General features: G+C 35.5%; 1 protein-coding gene across 2 annotated transcripts in view; it reads left to right on the forward strand.

The window, feature by feature from the left end:
• The window catches only part of SEMA3C (semaphorin 3C), a 186,654-nt gene that overhangs the window by 151,191 nt on the left and 15,214 nt on the right, over window positions 1-20,249 (forward strand). For both annotated transcript variants that reach the window (XM_082661526.1, XM_082661525.1), the window contains 3 exons: window positions 6,622-6,710; window positions 9,691-9,732; window positions 13,050-13,207. In XM_082661526.1, coding sequence (XP_082517652.1) covers window positions 6,622-6,710; window positions 9,691-9,732; window positions 13,050-13,207 — 289 coding nt within the window. The remainder of the gene's footprint in view (window positions 1-6,621; window positions 6,711-9,690; window positions 9,733-13,049; window positions 13,208-20,249) is intronic.

Here is a 20,249-nt window from a genome sequence, read left to right on the forward strand (position 1 = left end):
TGCTAGCTTTAATTACCAACACCTAGAATAAGGTTGGCTATGTAATTTGCAGGGCCTTCTACAAAATGAAAATTCATGGCTTCTTGTTTAAAATTATTAAGAATTTCAAGGAGGTGACAACAGAGCATTAAACTAAATATGAACCCTTCTGACCACAGAAATATGTGTGACTGAACAAGTCTAACACCCATGAAGCCAACCCTGACTAGAATATTTTTAAAGAATAACCAGGGGTAAGGGACTGACTAAATCTGATTAAGGAGGCAGTGTTCTCCCAAATCCCCAGGCAGCCAGAAGCCCAAGGGCAAGCAGACAGCTTGGCAGAGCAGTTTCTAGGGAAACCTCTAAGGACTAGTTTAGAGGAGACTCAGTAGACAGATACACATACACTGTTCAAATGACCTGCAGGCAATGAGTTATGTTTCATCACTTGTTTATACTGTGCTATAAATGCAAGCTGTTCTCTCATCTGGAGACAGTGGTAAGGTTTAAGGATAGTATTGCTATGATCTGTTGTACTAGAAAGAAAAAGAACACCTAGATGTTATAAAATATATAATACAGGAAAGAAGTTTGTCTGGGTAATTTTCTTTAAAGATTCAATGAAGTAGAAGAAAATTAAGAGCACTAATATGGGTTGGTGAGTCTCCTATGCTATCGTTGTATATCAGTTTACATTATGCAAATCACTTGTAAGATGTGTCTTGCTTGATTCATGTCACAATGCTTTAATGTATTCAAGGCATGCCTATTATGTATATCTCACAGATAAGAAAATTGGGGTTCAGAAAAAATAGTGACTCCAATAATGTCAAAAGTTTAGTAAGTGGTCGAGCTACAAATAAAAAATAATTTGCACTTATTGAGGGTATACTATGCACTAGACATCATACTAAGCAATTTGCATGTATTATTCATTTAGATTTATTAGTCAGAACTCTTTCAACTGAAAGTGACCATATGCTTTACTTAAACTAGTTAAAGAATAATAATTTTTTTTGTGTGTTCAACTGGGAAATGCAGGAGGCAGCCTCAGATATAGCTGAATTTGTGCTAATTGGATGTTTTCAGGAATTTATCTTACCAACTTTCAGCTCTGCCTTCCTCTTTATTCTCAAATGGAGTCTGTGCATGTGGTAGCAGGGATGGCCTCAGCACCTCCAAATTTACAAGTCTTTAACAGTCCTGATCTCAGAAAGAAAGAGGCTCCCACCTATCTAATTCCCAAGGAGGGCTAGGCCCTGACTTGTTTCTATGCCCACTCCTGCATGAATCATAGGGGCAAAGAGATGTTCTAATTGCACAGGCCTAAGTCATGGCATCTCCCTGGGGCTGAAAGAGAGATACTCCACTCCTTAACCATGTAGACTGAGAATGAGAGAGGTGTTGTTTCCAAAAGATGTCTCAGGGTGTTATTACCAAGAAAGGGGAAGTGATTCTAGGTAGACCTTAGTAACAGATATCCATTACAAAAGTTATAATTATTATTTACATTTGCACACAAGCAAACTGTTAACTATATTGTAGGCAAGGTGCTTTACCCAAGGAAATATAAGCTATATCCCAATTCTGCAGATCAAAAGCAAAAAGAATTTATGCTGCATATATTCAAGGAATGCCATTCTCACTACCGCCAGAAGGAAGGTATTTGATAACTATATATATTATCATCTTCAAGCTAAAGGGTTCAGAGATGGCTTTATGTAGACATAAGTAATTGGGAATTCTATGGACATTCCGGAATGCATATTTTTCAATGACTAACATTTAGTGGGAACACACTATTCAAAAAACCATAAAAAAAAAAACTGTAAATTCTAGACTGTGAGCTCTTGAGTGCCATGCCCTTTTATCTTTGCATTCATACTGGTGATAGTGCCTGACATACTGAAGGTACTCAGTAATTTCTTGTTGAACCAATGAGTAAAAATGGGTGGAAGACAACCCAAGTCCTTTTATTTACTTAGTAGTGAATGGTTCATCCCAAGGATACCTCAAAAGTATTTTCTCTATATGGAACTGAGGTTTTGTGAGTATGTTTAGAAAAGAAACCAAAGGTGTCTACCATGACTGCATTTTGAGAGAAATTTTCCCATTAACATGGGCCAATTTAAGGGGCAACCATGGGTGATATATATATTGGCTCCTTCCTGGTGCCATAACTGATTGAAATGACACATTAGCACTTGACAACTGATCTATCCACCAAGCCACAGTTTGCAGTGTGCCTTCATCATGACTAAATTGGACCAAATTAAATCTGCCTCTTGAGACTCTGAACTGGAGATTGTGGGAGTCTGGCAGTTTGTAAGAGGAGCAGAAATATAAAGACGTCTAGAGTAGAGCCTTGTAAATGTGTACACTACAGTTGGGATCTCTGTTTATGAGGGTCCAAGTGCTAGAGATCCTGACCAATCACCTAAGTCGTTGACCAACTAGAACTCCTGCTGTGTCTTTTAAATAGTCCCCTCAGCGCTTCCCTGGTGGCGCAGTGGTTGAGAGTCCGCCTGCTGATGCAGGGGACATGGGTTCGTGCCCCGGTCCGGGAAGATCCCACATCCCGCGGAGCGGCTGGGCCCGTGAGCCATGGCCACTGAGCCTGCGCATCCGGAGCCTGTGTTCCGGAACGGGAGAGGCCACAACAGTGAGAGGCCCGCGTACCACAAAAATAAATAAATAAATAAATAGTCCCTTCAGTGAGGTCTGCATTGTGGTAAAAAAACTGCATAGTCATGTATAATTCTGAGCACCACATTTTAAATAGGATAATCCCAAACTGCAGGGTGTTCAGAGAAAGGCAGGTAAAAATATCTGATTTTGAATTTGAATAAGATTTACTTGAATAGAGTGCTCATGCTTAGACCAGAGAAACAGAGTATGGAGGGTATAAAGATACACTTGGAGAGGATGTGAAAAAGAGATTGAGTACTGTATATTCTTGGCAGCTGTAGAAGAAAGGCCAATGGATAAAATAAAGTGGGAGGTAGAGCTATTTGCATTCAACTAAAGAAGAATTTTCCAGCCTTTTGCTAACTTGCGAAAAACTGATCTTGGATAATAAAATTGTAGTGATAAGATATTGTAGATGAGATTTCATTGGATAATTAGAGATTCTTCAATTTAAAGAAAGTATCATTGTCCAGTTTTATAGAAACTTTCTTTTTTTAGAAAAGTAGGCTAATTGTCAGAGGTGGACTTACCAGAAACTTTAGAATTCCTCATTTGTAACTGTTTGGGAAAGGTCCAAACAACTCTGTTTTTGTGTTTATGTATTATTTTACTTAAAGAAGACCCCCCCCCCAAATTATAAAAGTTCAAGGTCTCATAAAATCCAATTAACAACTGTTAATAGTGATGATTCTCACAAGGATCTAAAGCTATTCCATTCATATTGAATCCACAAATTTGAGACTTCTAATTTATGTATAAAAAGCTTTAGTATGTAGTATGAGAACAAATATGTTCATTTGTGACACACTGATGAAAATTGAACCAGTGTAATGAAGAACTCTGCAGATATGCTACCTCATAAAGTACCAATTCAAGTCTAAATGTGGAAAAGTAAAGGAATTAAAATGCATATTTACGTTCTTGAAATGATATATTTTTATCATAGATCCAGGCACATAGTAGGCATCCAATAAATATTTGTTTCACTGTGGGGATCTTGCATTTCTATGATTTTATTTAAACTTGATTTTGAGGTAGAAACATTACCAATATTTAAATTTACTTATATTTCTGTAAGAATTTCAGATAAGTTGACATTTTACTAGGTAGAAAAATATATTTTTTAACCTTTAAATTTTTTTTTTTTACTTTTTAAAGGGAAATCTACTCATCATTACCAGCAAAACAAAAAATGACTAAAATAGGAAGGCAAACAATAAATAAAGGTGGTGTTCTATCTTTCATTTCAAATGAGTCAAAACCAAGTTTTGCATTGTCTTTTTATTAGCCCATTTTTATAGCTGCTCTTTGTGTAATATTTTATAAATTGCATGAATAAAATATGATTGTTGTGGGCTTTTTCAGAAGAAATGATGATTTATGTAGAATAATGTTCTCATAGTTAGTTAAAATGTTAGGTAAAAAAGTAGCCAGTTCTCTCATTTGAGAATACTTAAAATTATTTTCAAAGCTGATAGTTTTATCTTTGGGAACTCCTGTAATCAAGATTTCCTCTCATGCAGCTTTATTTGGGGCTGTGGTTATACATTGCTTCTGCTCAGTCTCTACTCAAGAAGTGGTCATTGCTGTCATGTAGAATGGCAGTGATCCTTGCAAGCTTCAGCAGGGAACCGTAAAACGCTGTTGTGACTTAAAAAAAGAGTGTGATCTTTATGATAACATGACCTAAAACAAAGATAGTTTTATGCCCTCATCTTTCACCCACCCACTCACACAGGCACACCACGCACACATACACACACACACACACACACACACACACACACACACAAATCCTGCCCTAGCTGTTATAATGTCAAGGCTTTAATTTTAGGGTTTTTGGTATATTCTATTCCTGTCGAAGTTTACACTGTTCTTTGTGATGAATTGTTAATAGAAAATGGGGAACACCTTCAATCACATTTATCCATTTTCAATTGTGATGTGTCTCTGCACCATATCCCCAAATGTTTTTTCGCTTCCAATTCATACCTGCATTAATTATCTTCCAAGAAAATAGTACAGATTGGTACAGAGCTAATTCTTAGGAAGCTGAACGGTGAAACAGAGAAACTTCCAAGTTTCTTAATTACACCTAGAGCCTGCCAATCTTTAGGATTTTTGTTTATTTTTGAGTATGGCTTAAGAAGAGAATTTTAAATTACAGAGCGTAGTTTGAAACTTCAAAGATCAGGTACTTAAACTTCGCAGTCTCACAAGATTCAAGGCTTGTTCTGGCAAAATCTCTGTCGTTTTTCTGTATAAAGATTTTTATTATTATTTAGTAGGTTTTAATTTTTTAGTTTGTTAGTTGGTAAAATTTTAAAGTAGAGTTTATTTTTTATTAAGAATTATTTTATCTTCCAGTTAGGTTCATAAAATAGAAACTATAAACAATAAATAGGATCTTATATGTTAGAGTAATGCTTACCTGTGTGATCGCCCAGCTTGAGATGTGAGATTTGAGATTAGTGGTATTGGTATTCATCACTAAATGATTCCTAGTTGTAAAGTCCTGTACAGCTCAGTTCAAATTACCTCTTCTTAGTGACATTTCTCAACAGAATTAGAAAATGTTTTAGTATCTGTTGATGATAATGTGCCTATCCAAATTATAAATTCACAGTTATATGCTCATACTTTAACAGTGATGACTTGATACTCATGAAGCAGCTCATTAATTTTAATGGAAACATGTTTTGGTGAGGAAATATATTTTTACTTTCTCAGATCACTCACAAATTTGCTTTAACCCCACATTGCTAAATTTCAACTAGCTTCTTTTAAACCTAAAATTTAAGTGATTGGTAGAGTGGCATAATTATATGTTTAGAAAATGCTTATGTTACATATGAAACAATCTTAATTAAAAATCTCGACATAGGGCTTCCCTGGTGGCGCAGTGGTTGACAGTCCGCCTGTCAATGCGGGGGACGCGGGTTTGTGCTCCGGTCAGGGAGGATCCCGCGTGCCGCGGAGCGGCTGGGCCCGTGAGCCATGGCCGCTGAGCCTGCGCGTCCGGAGCCTGTGCTCCACAACGGAAGAGGCCACAACAGTGAGAGGCCCGCGTACCGCAAAAAAAAAAAAAAAAAAAATCTTGACATAAGTAACATTTTCTGTATATAGTACATTTATTTGGGCGTCTCTGTTTTTGGCAATCTATAATTGAGAAATACAAGTAGGTTTTTTATTTGCTTAAGTTTATTCGACTCATGTAATTTTGAAATTTTCCCTATATTTTAAAAATACCCAAAGAAACATTCCCAACTGATAAAGATAATTGTGAAAATCATAGAATTATTCTATGAATAGGTGTCCACATCTGAAATAAAGCCATAGCTATGTTTCTGCTTTGAAAATTATTTTGAATTGTGAGTGAAACATTTTACCATGTCTAAAATCTCTCACCGCTACAGGTCAAATGTCAATTTCTAGTACTAATTTATAATAAAATTTTATTTTATTTATAATAAAATTATTATAAAAACTCATTCATAGTAATTTTTTCTCCGATAATCAAACCATTATGTGTCAATTTTAACAAAAATATGAGAGTGTCACTTTATAATGTTGGTTAGGAGGAGTAATATTCTTAAGGGCCAAACTTAAAGTTATGTATTACTATTTCAAGAATACACACTTGGTTCAGAAACAGAACTTTGAACTTCATAAGACATTTGGACATTCCTTTCTTCTCTCATAATTATGACTATACCAAATATGTGCAAAATATAAGGTGTTCCTATTAATTCCTTTTGAATTTTACATAATCTCAATTTAAACACATGAGATTTATAATGAAATCAGAAAATGGTAATAGCTCAATGTATGTAATCTCTTTTTTGATGACTAAGTATTTACATAAACAATATTCTAAATTCTAAGCCAGTAGTAGTCTTATGTCTAAATATCTTTGTTTCCTACATCTCATTGTTTCTTTCTCTGATTTAGATCGAGGTACTGTGCAGAAGGTTGTTGTTCTTCCTTCTAACAGCTCTGCCAGCGGTGAGCTCATTCTGGAGGAGTTGGAAGTCTTTAAGGTTTGAACATCTATTCTATTAGCCCCAGCACACGCATGATAAATGCAACTCTTTAATCTTACAATCACTTGGGGAGGGAAAAAAATTGATAAAAGATCAAATAAATGAATGTTATAAATTTTTGAGGGTAGGAAACACCAGATAAAATGAGAAATAACAAATATTCTTCTGAAGTAATTTTTAACATTTTAAGTTATCTTAGCATAAAAGAATTAGTTTTTTAGCTATCATCACAACTTGAAGAATTGTGGTCATCATTATTTTTAAAAAATGAGTTCTTGTGGTCAAGGTCCAGAAGATTTGCCATGAAAGGGCTTTTATCATTTGCTTCACAAGCCACCGAGACCCAAATTCTTCCACATTATTGATTGTTAGATAAACTTTCTCATATTTTTTTAGCCAGTAACTTCAAGAAAAACTGCTGTTTTCTCTTATTTTATTGCTTTCAACTCAAATGTCACTCTATTTAAATAAAACAAATGTTGTCTCTTAAAACTTCATGTTCTGTCTGAAATTGAGATTGCATTGTATTACTCTCTTTGTCCTTGAATTTGGGATAAAAAGAAAAAGAAAACACAACAAAAAAAAGGCACATAGAAGAAAATTCAGTCCTGTAAGATGTAACCTACTGAGGGCAGAGTGCCAATTCTTTATGTGTCTGTGAGCCTGGAGAGCTGGTACATTATGTCCTGCAAATCCTTCTCTCCTTAAAGTATAGGTCATTGCAATTTAAGTGGTCCCTCCTACCTGATTTGGAAAGATGGGTAAAGCACAGCCAGAGGATTTCAAAGAAACTTTGGTATGGAATCAATCCTACAGCAAACTTCTATTTCCAACTAAACCAATTAAGAAACAATGGCCACGGACACCAAAAGACCAGAGTCAGCCTATACTGGAGTAAAAATAGCACTTCAAAGCCCCTGGGAGCAGCCTATTGCTAGTCCAGTAAGTTGCCTTGCTTTGTTGAGTGGACTCAGAATGTATTAACTTAATATATATTCCCCCAGTCACTAAAAATATTGGATTTATAAGCACATAAGCGATCAAGATACAATGATACTAGATTTTACTAATACATTTTAAATATGAAGAACTATTTTAAAAATCAAATCAAATACAGAAACTGAGGAATTCTGGCAATTTCCCAATATGTTATTAAGGTTACAATTTTTAATGCTAGACTAACTTTGGCATAAGGTTCCTTGTGGTTAGTGCATTAAAATTATGCTCATAAAATATTAACTGTGCATTTAAGTGCCTTTTCTATGCCTTGCTTTGTAAAGAAATTGATTGTTTCATTGGATTAACCAAAACTGCATTTTATGTATAATATATATATATAATATATTTCTTCTCATTCAATTCAATAGGGACAACTTGGATGGCCAAAATAATATAAAGTACCTTATTCAGTAGTTTTCTTGAAAATAGCAAAAAGGCCGTATTGCAGCACTCCATTTTTAATTCTGAAATATATTTTTTTGATAATAAGGAAACATTAATTAAGTGAGTTTGACACAAACATTAATTAAGTGAGTTTGGTAATAAGGAAACATTAATTGAGTTTTACATATGTTCTATGGAAAGGTCGTAGAAATGAGAGTTATTCTGATCATGTGCTAACTACTTATGAGTTATGCTGGTGTTATATCATAAAGAATAAACTCTCAGTGGAAAAATGGAGTCAGTCAAAATGCATGTTGCGGGACATCAACCCAAGAGAGACTAAAGAAGTTTGAGCTTCCTTCTGGATGCGTGTGCCAGTGATTGATATGGCTAAATTGAGAGAAACAGTTACCAAATACAGTTACTGTCTTCAGCGTGGTGTTTGTGTCACCTTTTCTGAGGTGAGGTGAAAATAATTGGGTGTGTATGATATACTGTGATGGGCACTTGAGGAAATAATACATTTAAACTGAAATAAATTCCTTAGCTAAGTGTTACACTGATATACTGCAGGAAACTCAATGTAAAAACCAGGCACTTTGTTTTTAAAGAGCGCAGAACCATAATATATTTTTTAATCCTCTGTTCAGAATATTTTCTGAAAATATGTCCAACTTCCCTAAACTTAATTTGAATTGGAGGTACAACTATTAGTAGTTGCCTAGGTGGATATAAATTGCAAAACTTGTTTTGTATGTGTGTATATTTCTGAATGAATGTCATGATCTGTTGCAACTGAGTATTTAAAGATATCACCATTTTCTTTTTAAAATGTTTGTAGGAACACACAACTCCAGAAAGTGAAATAATTATGGGCACAGTTGACTTTGACAGTGTGTTGCCACTTGACTTATTCAAATAAAACTTCACACATCTTTATCAGGTTATCACGAGTCTAATTTTTAATTTTTAAAAGGAACTAATAATGTTTAAGAAGTAAAGTTAAGAATAGAGGAACTTTCAGAAAGGATGACTATTTCAGATAACTCTTAGGTTCTTTCACTAATTCACATTTATCAAAAGAGGACCTTACCTAACAATATTTCTTTGTATTCAACAAAGAGAATAAGTATGGCTCAGGCAAATACTTCTTGGCATAGCAACATTTGGCAGCTGAACAATAGTATCTTATGCAAAGTGCTGTGTTGAGGAGGGGTACCATTCCACAGCCCCCCACCCCAAGTACCCAGATCCAATCCTGAGTTATGCGCTGTGTTCAATATTCCAAGATACAGTTTTTTCAATTCTCTGAAATTTCTCAAATTTTCATTTTTTTCTAATGACTATATTGATAGATGTGTTATAATTGCCACGTTTTTTAGTTTAGGCCTATATTTGTGTAACAAATCTGTCCTTATTCCAAACAGAGGAAATGTACTTTATAGACAATTACTGCTAAACTTTGAAACTATATGTGCGTATAGAGAGAAATGATGATTTCTTGAATTTTAACAGAAACAAGAAAAGTTTTTGAATGTAAAATCTGTTTTAAGGATTATTTGAGCAACTAACAATGTTTTTCTAACTTTTTTAGAATCATGCTCCTGTAACAACAATGAAAATTTCATCCAAAAAGGTAAAAACAACCCCATTTTTATTTTCTTTGTATATAAAAATTTTACTATTGTGGAAGAATGTATTTTATAATTTCTGAAAATTTAATTTTACTATTAGCAAAATAATTAATACTGTTCATAGTATACCACACACTTAATTTTGATATGGAATTTAGCTTTAGTGGAAGACAAAATAGGCTTATTTTTGTACAGAAGTTCATCAGAGTAGAATATATATATATATTTATATATATATATGTATGCAGCAAGATATTCCAACATTTGTATATCCTCTATTCTCAAATATTACAGTGTATGAAGCCAACCAAAATAAAAATAATCTTTCTGAAGGAAGAATTTAGCATAATGTTTGGGCTACTGTAGCATCACGAACCTTCTCAGGGACTTGGAATGAGTAATCAATCCTCTTTTGAGTTCCTGTTGCTGTCACATGTTTGAAATATGCAGTACATTCTTTTATGCTTATTTCTAAGGAAGTGCTATTTTATAGGGTTTACATGTCATTTAAAAAATCTGAATGTCTCAAATCTAAGCCATATCAGGGTTCAGGATCTGGGGAATAAATGTTTTACTATGATTATCAGAAATGTTTGATCTTCTAATTTGTGCCTTCACACGCAAATACACAATGATCATGGAGAGGAAAAGCCCAATTCCAATCTCTACATGTGCAAAACATGCACCTCTCCAGACCCCAAAGTTGCTATCTCTAAAACAAAAGTTCTAAGGGGCAGAGCAGTATAGTCAAAAATGGGGTAGGCTTCAGAATGGGACTGACATGCATTTGAACCCCAACGTGACCTTAAATTATAAACAAATTATTTTACTTCACTGACCTAAATTTCTGCCTCTGCAAGGTAATGCTTTCTCACAAATGAGTTAACTTATATAAATGACCTAAAACAAAGTGGGTCTTCGGTAACTGCTGTTTGTAAGAGCCTAAGACTTATTTTTCTTGGAATATGGAATAAAGGTTTTATGTGTTGGCATAACTGATGATATAACTTTAGTGTTCTTCACCATATTTGGTCTGTTACAGATAAAGAAGTATTCCACAGTTAGTCTCGTACTCTTTTCACTTGACTAAATTTTATGAAGAAAAATAAATAGGGTACAAGGGAGCTAAAGATCTCATCTGTAAAAATGTTTGTATGGTGCATAACAAACATTTTCCCAAGTAACCAGAAGCCATTTGTCATTTTCCCCAGTGTCCTAGGGAGCTGATCCCAAGTCAGAATTGTCTTTGAAGTCAGCATGGAATCCCTTTGTTTACAGTAGTTTAATGGAAGGAGAAAGTATCAGAGCAAGATTCAAAATGGACACAAAGCCGTTTGTGTGACATAATAGTACAGTATACAATTATAGGTTTCAGCTCATAATTCAACTGGTGAACTTGTAATACACAATCCATTCCATTAAATTGCAGTGTACAGCACAAACATACACTGGAAAGACTGAGTATTAAATTTGTTTCAACATCTTATGTTGTAGGTAATTTAAAATGTTTAATTAAAGCAATCAGATTTAGGGCAAGGTAATTGTTTGATTTGGGGGAGAATTCACTTACACAACTATGTATTGCATTATTTTTTCAGTGTGAAAGAACTACAAATTGCCAATGGTATTTTATATATATTTAAATTCCACGAATTTAGTACCTTCTCTAATGCTCAAACTAAAAATTTTACTTTTCATTTTATGCTCCTTTATTCTCTAATTTATCCTTGTATTCCATATAGCAGAAAATAGATTAATAAAAAAGATAATTTCTAGAATTGAATTACCTGTATCCTTTCCTCAAATAAACAAGTTTCCTTGAAATATTTTAATGAGGTTGATGCATTCACTGTATTATTTATTAATGTACTCAATGAACATTTATTTCAAATATTTCTAGAGAAATGATTATCGTCAAAACATGCAGTTGTTTTCTTATAGCTTGAATGTCTCAAATGGGGATCAGTAATTTTCAGCCTATTTTCTGAAAAATTCATTGATCTGAATAAAATAATTATTTTATATTACACGTGCTAGGCTGAGATGTGATTCAAATGATTAATTAGAATTGAAAATGTATAAATTGCTAGCTTGTTCATTGGTAGTTTACTAATACTATTGCTTAATATTCATTAAGCGTTTAGGTGCCAGAAACTATTCTAAGCATTTTATGTGGAGTTAGCCCTTATATTTAGTTCTTACATAAAATCTATGGAGTAAGTGCTATATTGTCTCAGTCTTACCAAAGAGGAAGCTGAGATTCAGAAAAGTTAACCAGCAAATTTGTGGTAGCTGGGATCTGAATCTCAGAGATGTGCCTCCAGAACCTGATAGACCAATGGTGCCCTCACTGATTTAATTTTAAATCTACATATAATTTTTAAATTTATATATAATTTTTAAATATTTTTATATATAATTTGTATATAATATTTAAATTTATATATAATTTCTAAATTTATATACATACAGACACACACACATATGTGTGCACATGTGCATGTATTCAAGTTCCAGCTTAGAAATTCTATGTTAACTTGAATTACATATTATCAGTCCTTTGTAAAATAAGGACTGTGAATTAGAAACATCCCTTCAACTCCTGAGAACGGCTTTATGCACAGCTAAAAGAGTTGGAGAAATATCATAATAAGCTCTTGCCACTGTACAAATGAAGGAAGATGAAATCTTTATTTATGACTTAGGCTGCTGAAGATCTTGAGATCATACAGAAAGTTTAAAACATGTCTAAATATAAATACTTACAGTCTTCTAAATAATTTTAAAATTGCTCTCAGTAATAAGTCACTTTCAAAGGCATGTGAAATTTTTTTTAATCTAATATTTTTATCTAATATTTACCATCTATTTTTTCTAAACATAAAAGTGCCCTTTATTTTAGACTCTACTTTTTCAAATTTACAAGGTAATGGTTTGCCAGACTTGAAGAATAAGAAAGCTGCCTTGTGCTTTGCCAAGAGACAGCATTCAAAGAAAAAAGGCAAACATCATAATTTAAATCTGTAATACATTAGCTCAAATCTGAGAGAACAATGAATCCCAATGTCTAAAATACGTTACCATTCTACATGGTGCTCTGAACTTTTTTTTTAAACAGGAAAGTGGTAATGTTATAGGCATATTAACGTAGGAAAATTCTATTTATTTTGGCTTTATACCCTTCTGTACTTTGCTTCTTGTTTTTAGTCTATTTCAAAATGAATCCAAGGGTTTGTGGGCATATATTATATTGTGTTCCTGCTGGAAGTCCACTTTTAACTTCCACATCTGAAATAAATCACCATCATTCTTCTAATAGCAACAGTTGTATGTGAGCTCCAATGAAGGACTTTCCCAAGTATCTCTGCATCGCTGCCACATCTACGGTACAGCCTGTGCTGACTGCTGCCTGGCAAGAGACCCTTACTGCGCCTGGGATGGCCATGCTTGCTCTAGGTTCTATCCAACCGGGAAACGGTGAGTATTAAGATTCAGCTGAAAATCAAAATTGACATCATCAGACAATTAAGCAGTGCTCCACATTATTAAAATCAGTTCTATTGCAGTACTCTGTAAAATGATACTAAAAGTAGTAGCTAAGTTTAGCACCATATGTAGTCTTTGAATAAAGAAAATGGCCATTCATAGAAAACAAACTTATGGTTACCAAGGGAGACAGAGGGGTGGGGGTTGGGAGGAGATAAATTAGGAGTTTGCGATTAACATATTAAAAAAAACAGCAACAACAAAACAGAAAATGGCCCTGCTTTATAACTTGAGATTCTCACAGACATATTAGAATGCAGTACTTTGGAAAAATTCCTTTCTCCTTTTAACATTCCTCTGCAACACAATCCGCACCTCAAATATTTCAAGCAGCATTTAACTCTCACATTACCTAATTTTTATCTTTTTTGTTTTATATGCTTCAGATATCCTTAAATCTAACTTTCCTAGGATTTCCCTGGCCGCTTAATTCCCCTGTAATCAAATGCTTGTCCTACTTCAGGCAACAGGAGCATCGCTCCAGAATGGGTACCATGAACACTTTCAAAACCTTGATGACCATGCTTTACCCCTTAGAATGGTGAGTGCATGACTGCTGGTTAGATTAAGAGGTTAAGGCAGTCTGAGGCATAGTGCCTTTTATCCAAGAGAAGACTTAGGCAGGAAACTCTGAACCAACTTGCACCAAGTTGGAAGGAAACACCAGTAGTGAAATTATAGAACAAAGAATAAGCAGAATTTAGGTTTAACCAAGGTCACAGCTATTTTCAGTCAAAATTTGATATGGGTCATAATAGGTGACAGGAGGAAAACCTATAAAACACAGGTCATCAGGAGAGAGCAAATAGGACCAGCCTTGAGCACCAGTGATATTTCAAGTAAAATCACTGGGGTGATGGTGTTGTATACCTCCTTTATTCTCTGTTAAAGATATAGGCCTGGGCTTCCCTGGTGGTGCAGTGGTTGAGAGTCCGCCTGCCGATGCAGGGGACACGGGTTCATGCCCCGGTCCGGGAAGATCCCACATGCCACGGAGCAGCTGGGCCCGTGAGCCATGGCTGCTGAGCCTGCACATCCGGAGCCTGTGCTCCTCAATGGGAGAGGCCACAACAGTGAGAGGCCCGCATACCACAAAACTAACAAAGAACAACAAAAAAGATATAGGCCTTAAAGGACTTGACAGATTAAAACAACCCTAGCACTTCTGCATATCAAGATTATTCTGATCTTTTTATCTATTACTTCAATAAATTTGTATCATGAAACAATTATTTGCCAGGCAGTATTCTAGAGCTAGGCATATAACAGGAAAAAAACTAACAACAAAAGGACAAAAATCTCTGCCTTAGGGATAATAAGTTCTAGAGGGGGAATACAGACAATTAACAAATAAAGAAAGAAACCCCCCAGTATATCAAATAATGATAAGACCTATAACTTTTATAAGAGCAGGGAAAGGAGATAGGGCATGTGGAAGCAGGGGATTGCATTGTTAAATGGGTGGGCAGGGGAGGCCTTACTGAAGGTATATTTGAACAAAGGCTTGAATGTGATGATGAATGATACCATGAGGTGATACCACCATTATTCGGGAGAACAGCATTTCGGAGAGAGGGGCCAGAAATCCTTAAAGCTTAAGTGTGCCAGGATTGTCCAAAAAACAACACCAAGACTAATGGGGCAATACTGGAATGAGAAAAAAAAAGGGTAGGGAGAAAAAAAAAGGGTAGGAAGAAAAGGGATCAGAATGCCAAATGACGTAGGACTTAGTAAATCATTGAAGGTCCTTTATTTAGAGTTAAATGGGAAACTGCTGAGAGTTTTTGTGCTCAGGAGTGATATTATTTGACTTTTGGTTTAAAAAGATCGTCTGGTTGGGTTTGGCTGTGATTGAAGTCTTGAGATGGGAAGAAGATGTGGGAAAGAAGAAATAGAAGCTGCAAGACAGTTAGGCTACTAACTAATGATCCAAGTGAGATACAATGTTGGCTTGCAAAGGGATGATAGAAGTGGAGGTAGCCAAAAGTGGTCTGATTCTGGATAGGGTTCAAGGGTTCACAGAATCTGCTGACATATTACATGTAGGGATGTTAGAGAAATAGAGGACTCAAAAATGAGCAAGTTTTCAGAACTGAGCATCAGAAGTATGTACATGTCATTTCCTGAGAAAGAGAAGACTGTGGAAGGAGCAGGTTTGTGGAGAGAAAGATAATGTTAAGTTAATGCTGCCTATGAGATATTCAAGTGGAGATGTTGTGTAGGCAATTAGAAATATGAATCTGGAGTAGGGAAAAGTGGCCTGGATAATTTCAAAGTCTACAGATTAAAGGTAACCCCTATCAAAATTCCAATGACATTTTTCACAGAAATAGAACACGCAATCCTAAAGTTTGTATGGAACCACAAAAGACCCTGAATATCCACAGGAATCTTGAGGAAGAAGAAAAAGCTGATTGAATCATGCTCCCTGACTTTAGACTATACTACAAAGCTAGAGTAATCAGAACAGTATGGCATTGGCATAAAAACAGGCACATAGATCAAAGGAAGAGACGAGAGCCCAGAAACAAACCCAAGCATATATACTCAATTAATTTACAACCAAGGAGCCAAAAATATACAGTGTGGAATGGACAGGTGCTTCAATAAATAGTATTGAGAAAACTGGACAGCCACATGCAAAAGAATGAAACTAGACTACTCTCGTACACCACACCCAAATATTTACTCAAAATGAACTGAAGACTTAAACATAAGACGTGAAACCACAAAACTCCTGAAAGAAAATGTAGGTAGTAAGCTCATTGATATGTCTTGGTGATTAGTTCTTGGATCTGACTCCAAAAGCAAAAGTAATGAAAGCAAGAATAAACAAGTGGGACTATATCAAACTAAAATGCTTCTTCACAGCAAAGAAATCCATCAACAAAATGAAAAGGCAACCTTCTGAATGGGAGAAAATATTTGCAAAACATATATCCTATAAGGAGTTATTATCCAAAATGTATAAAGAGGAGGCGGAGTCAAGATGGCCGTGTGCGAAGATGCAGAGTTAGTGTCTCCCCACAACTAGGGCACCTGCTGGCCACTGGTGGGGGACTCTGATGCTGAAGGAGATGGGAGGAACCCCAAAGTGAACCAGCAGGACGTAGGGGGACTGAGGGGATAGAAGAAGTGGAAACCAGATAGGATCTGTGCCCCTGAGGCCAAGGAGATCAGGAGAGGCAGGCAGGAGGGGCCCTCCCAGACCAGAGGAGCAGGAGACGAGAGGACGGCATTTCCCTGCCCACTCATGCCCAAGAAGCCTGCTGGGATCCCAGGTGAGGTCCCCCGCCCTCTGAGAACAGGGGTGGGGGGCACACCTGGGCCCCTTCTGTTCCATTGAGCCTAAGCCCCACACCCCCACAGCCCCCAGGGACTTTTCCAGCCTTGGCTGTGGAAGGCAGGGCCTTCCCCCCCCCATATTTTTTCTTTTCCCTCCTCCTCTTTTTTACTATTGTGGTACTAATGTACCTTCCAGTTGTTGATTCATCTACATTTTTACTTTTATATTCTTCCTAACATATCTGTTAGTTTCCTAGTCTAATTTTATTTTTTACTTTGCTATTATTCTTTTTTTTTTTTTTTTTTTTTTTTTTGCCACCCCAGGTGTTTTGCGGGATCTTGGTTCACAAACCCAGGGTTGGGCCAAAGCTCCTGCAGTGGGAGCTCTGAGTCCGAACAACTGAACTAACAGAGAACCTCAGATCCTAGGGAATATTCATCAGAGTGAGGTCTCGCAGAGTTCCTTGTCTCAGCACCAAGACCCAGCTCTACCCAATAGCCGAAAAACTCCAGTGTTGGAAGCCTCAGGCCAAAGAACCAGTAAGATAGGAACACAATCCCACTCATAAAAAAAAAAAAAAATGACACAGCAAAAATATATGTCACAAATGAAGGAGCAAGGTAAAAACCTACAAGACCAAATAAATGAAGAGGAAATAGGCAATCTACCTGAAAAAGAATTCAGAGTAATGATAGTAAAGATGATCCAGAATCTCAGAAATAGAATGGAGGCACGGATTGAGAAAATATAAGCAATGTTTAACAAAGATCTAGAAGAACTAAAGAACAAACAAACAGAGATGAACAACACAATAACTGAATTGAAAAATGCACTAGAAGGAATCAATAACGGAATAACTGAGGCAGAAGAACGGATAAGTGAGCTGAAAGACAAAATTGTGGAAATAACTTCCAAGGAGCAGAATAAAGAAAAAAGAATGAAAAGAATTGAAGACAATCTCAGAGACCTCCAGGACAGCACTAAACACACCAACATTCAAATTATAAGGGTCCCAGAAGAAGAAAAAAAAAAGAAAGAGAAAATATTTGAAGAGATTATAGTTGAAAACTTCCCTAACATGGGAAAGGTAATAGTCACCCAAGTCCAGGAAGCACAGAGACTCCCATACAGGATAAACCCTAAGAAAGATACACCAAGACACATATTAATCAAACCAACAAAAATTAAATTCAAAGAAAAAATATTAAAAGCAGCAAGGAAAAAACAAAAAAACAACATACAAAGGAATCCCCATAAAGTTATCAGCTCATTTTTCAGCGGAAACTCTGCAGGACAGAAGGGAGTGGCAGGATATACTTAAAGTGATAAAAGAGAAAAACCTACAATCAAGATTACTCAACCCAGAAAGGATCTCCTTCAGATTCGATGCAGAAGTGAAAAGCTTTTCAGAAAGCAAAAGCTAAGAGAATTCAGCACCACGAAACCAGCTTTAGAACAAATGCTAAAGAAACTTCTCTGAGCAGGAAACACAAGAAAAGAAAAAGACCCACAAAAACAAACCCAAAACAATTAAGAAAATGGTCATAGGAACATATGTATCAATAATAACCTTGAATGTAAATGGATTAAATGACCCAACCAAAAGACACAGACTGGCTGAAAGGATACAAAAACATGACCTATATATATGCTGTCTACAAGAGACCCACTTCAGACCTAGGGACATATACAGACTGAAAGTGAAGAGATGGAAAAAGATATTCCATGAAAATGGAAATCAAGAGAAAGCTGGAGTAGCAATACTCATATCAGATAAAATATACTTTACAATAAAGACTGTTACAAGAGATAAGGAGGGACACTACATAATGATCAAAGGATCAATCCAAGAAGAAGATATAACAATTATAAATGTTTATGCACCCAACATAGGAGCACCTCAATACTTAAGGCAAATGCTTAACAACCATGAAAGGAGAAATCAACAGTAACACAATAATAGTAAGGGACTTTAACACCCCACTTACACCAATGGACAGATCATCCAAACAGAAAATAAATAAGGAGATACAAGCTTTAAATGACACAATAGACCAGATAGATCTAGCTGATATTTATAGAACATTCCACCCAAAAGTGGCAGAATACACTTTCTTCTCAAGTGCACATAGAACATTGTCCAGGATAGATCATATCTTGGGTCTCAAATCAAGACTTGGAAAATTTAAGAAAATTGAAATCATATCGAGCATCTTTTCTGACCACAATGCTATGAGATTGGAAATCAATTACAGGAAAAAAATGTAAAGAACACAAATACATGGAGGCTAAACAGTGCGCTACTAAATAACCGAGAGATCACTGAAGAAATCAAAGAAGAAATAAAAAAATACATAGAAACAAATGATAATGAAAACACGACAACCCAAAACCTATGGGCCACAGCAAAAGCAGTTCTAAGAGAGAAGTTTATAGCAATACAATCTCACCTCAAGAAACAAGAAAAATCTCAAATAAACAATCTAACCTTACACTTAAAACAACTAGAGAAAGAAGAACAAAGAAAACCTAAAGTCAGTAGAAGGAAAGAAATCATAAAGATCAGATCAGAAATAAATGAAACAGAAATGAAGAAAACAATAGCAAAGATCAATAAAACTAAAAGTTGGTTCTCTGAGAAGATAAACAAAATTGATAAACCCTTAGCTAGACTCATCAAGAAAAAAATGGAGAGGAAGTAAGTCAATAAAAATAGAAGTGAAAAAGGAGAAATCACAACTGACACTGCAGAAATACAAAGGATTATAGAGACTACTACAAACAACTATATGCCAATAAAATGGACAACCACAAGGAAATGGACAAATTCTTGGAAAGGTACAATTTTCCAAGACTGAACCAGGAAGAATAAGAAAATATAAAAAGAACTATCACAAGTAATGAAATTGAAACCGTAATTAAAAATCTTCCAACAAACAAAAGTCCAGGACCAGATGGCTTCACAGGAGAAATCTATCAAACTTTTAGAGAAGAGCTAACACCTAACCTTCTCAAACTCTTCCAAAAAATTGCAGAGGGAGAAACACTCCCAAATTCATTCTATGAAGCCACCATCACCCTGATACAAAACCAGAAAAAGATATCACAAAAAAAGAAAATTATAGACCAATATCACTGATGAACATAGATGCAAAAATCCTGGACAAAATACTAGAAAACAGAATCCAATAACACATTAAACGGATCATACACCATGATCAAGTGGGATTTATCACAGGGATGCAAGGATTCATCAATATACGCAAATCAATCAATGTGATACACCACATTAACAAATTAAGGAATAAAAACCATATGATCATCTCAATAGATGCAGTAAAAGCTTTTGACACAATTCAACATCATTTATGATAAATGCTCTCCAGAAAATGGGCATAGAGGGAACCTACCTCAACATAATAAAGGCCATATATGACAAACCCACAGCAAACATCATACTCAATGGTGAAAAATTGAAAGCATTTCCACTAAGATCAGGTATGAGATAAGGGTGTCCACTCTCACCACTGTTATTCAACATAGTTTTGGAAGTCCCAGCCACAGCAATCAGAGAAGAAAAAGAAATAAAAGGAATACAAATTGGAAAAGAAGAAGTAAACCTGTTACTGTTTGCTGATGACATGATACTATACATAGAAAATCCTAAAGATGCCACCAGAAAACTAC

The sequence above is a fragment of the Grampus griseus genome (genome assembly GCF_964374135.1).
Source record: "Grampus griseus genome assembly, chromosome: 9".
Taxonomy (NCBI): Eukaryota; Metazoa; Chordata; class Mammalia; order Artiodactyla; family Delphinidae; genus Grampus; species Grampus griseus.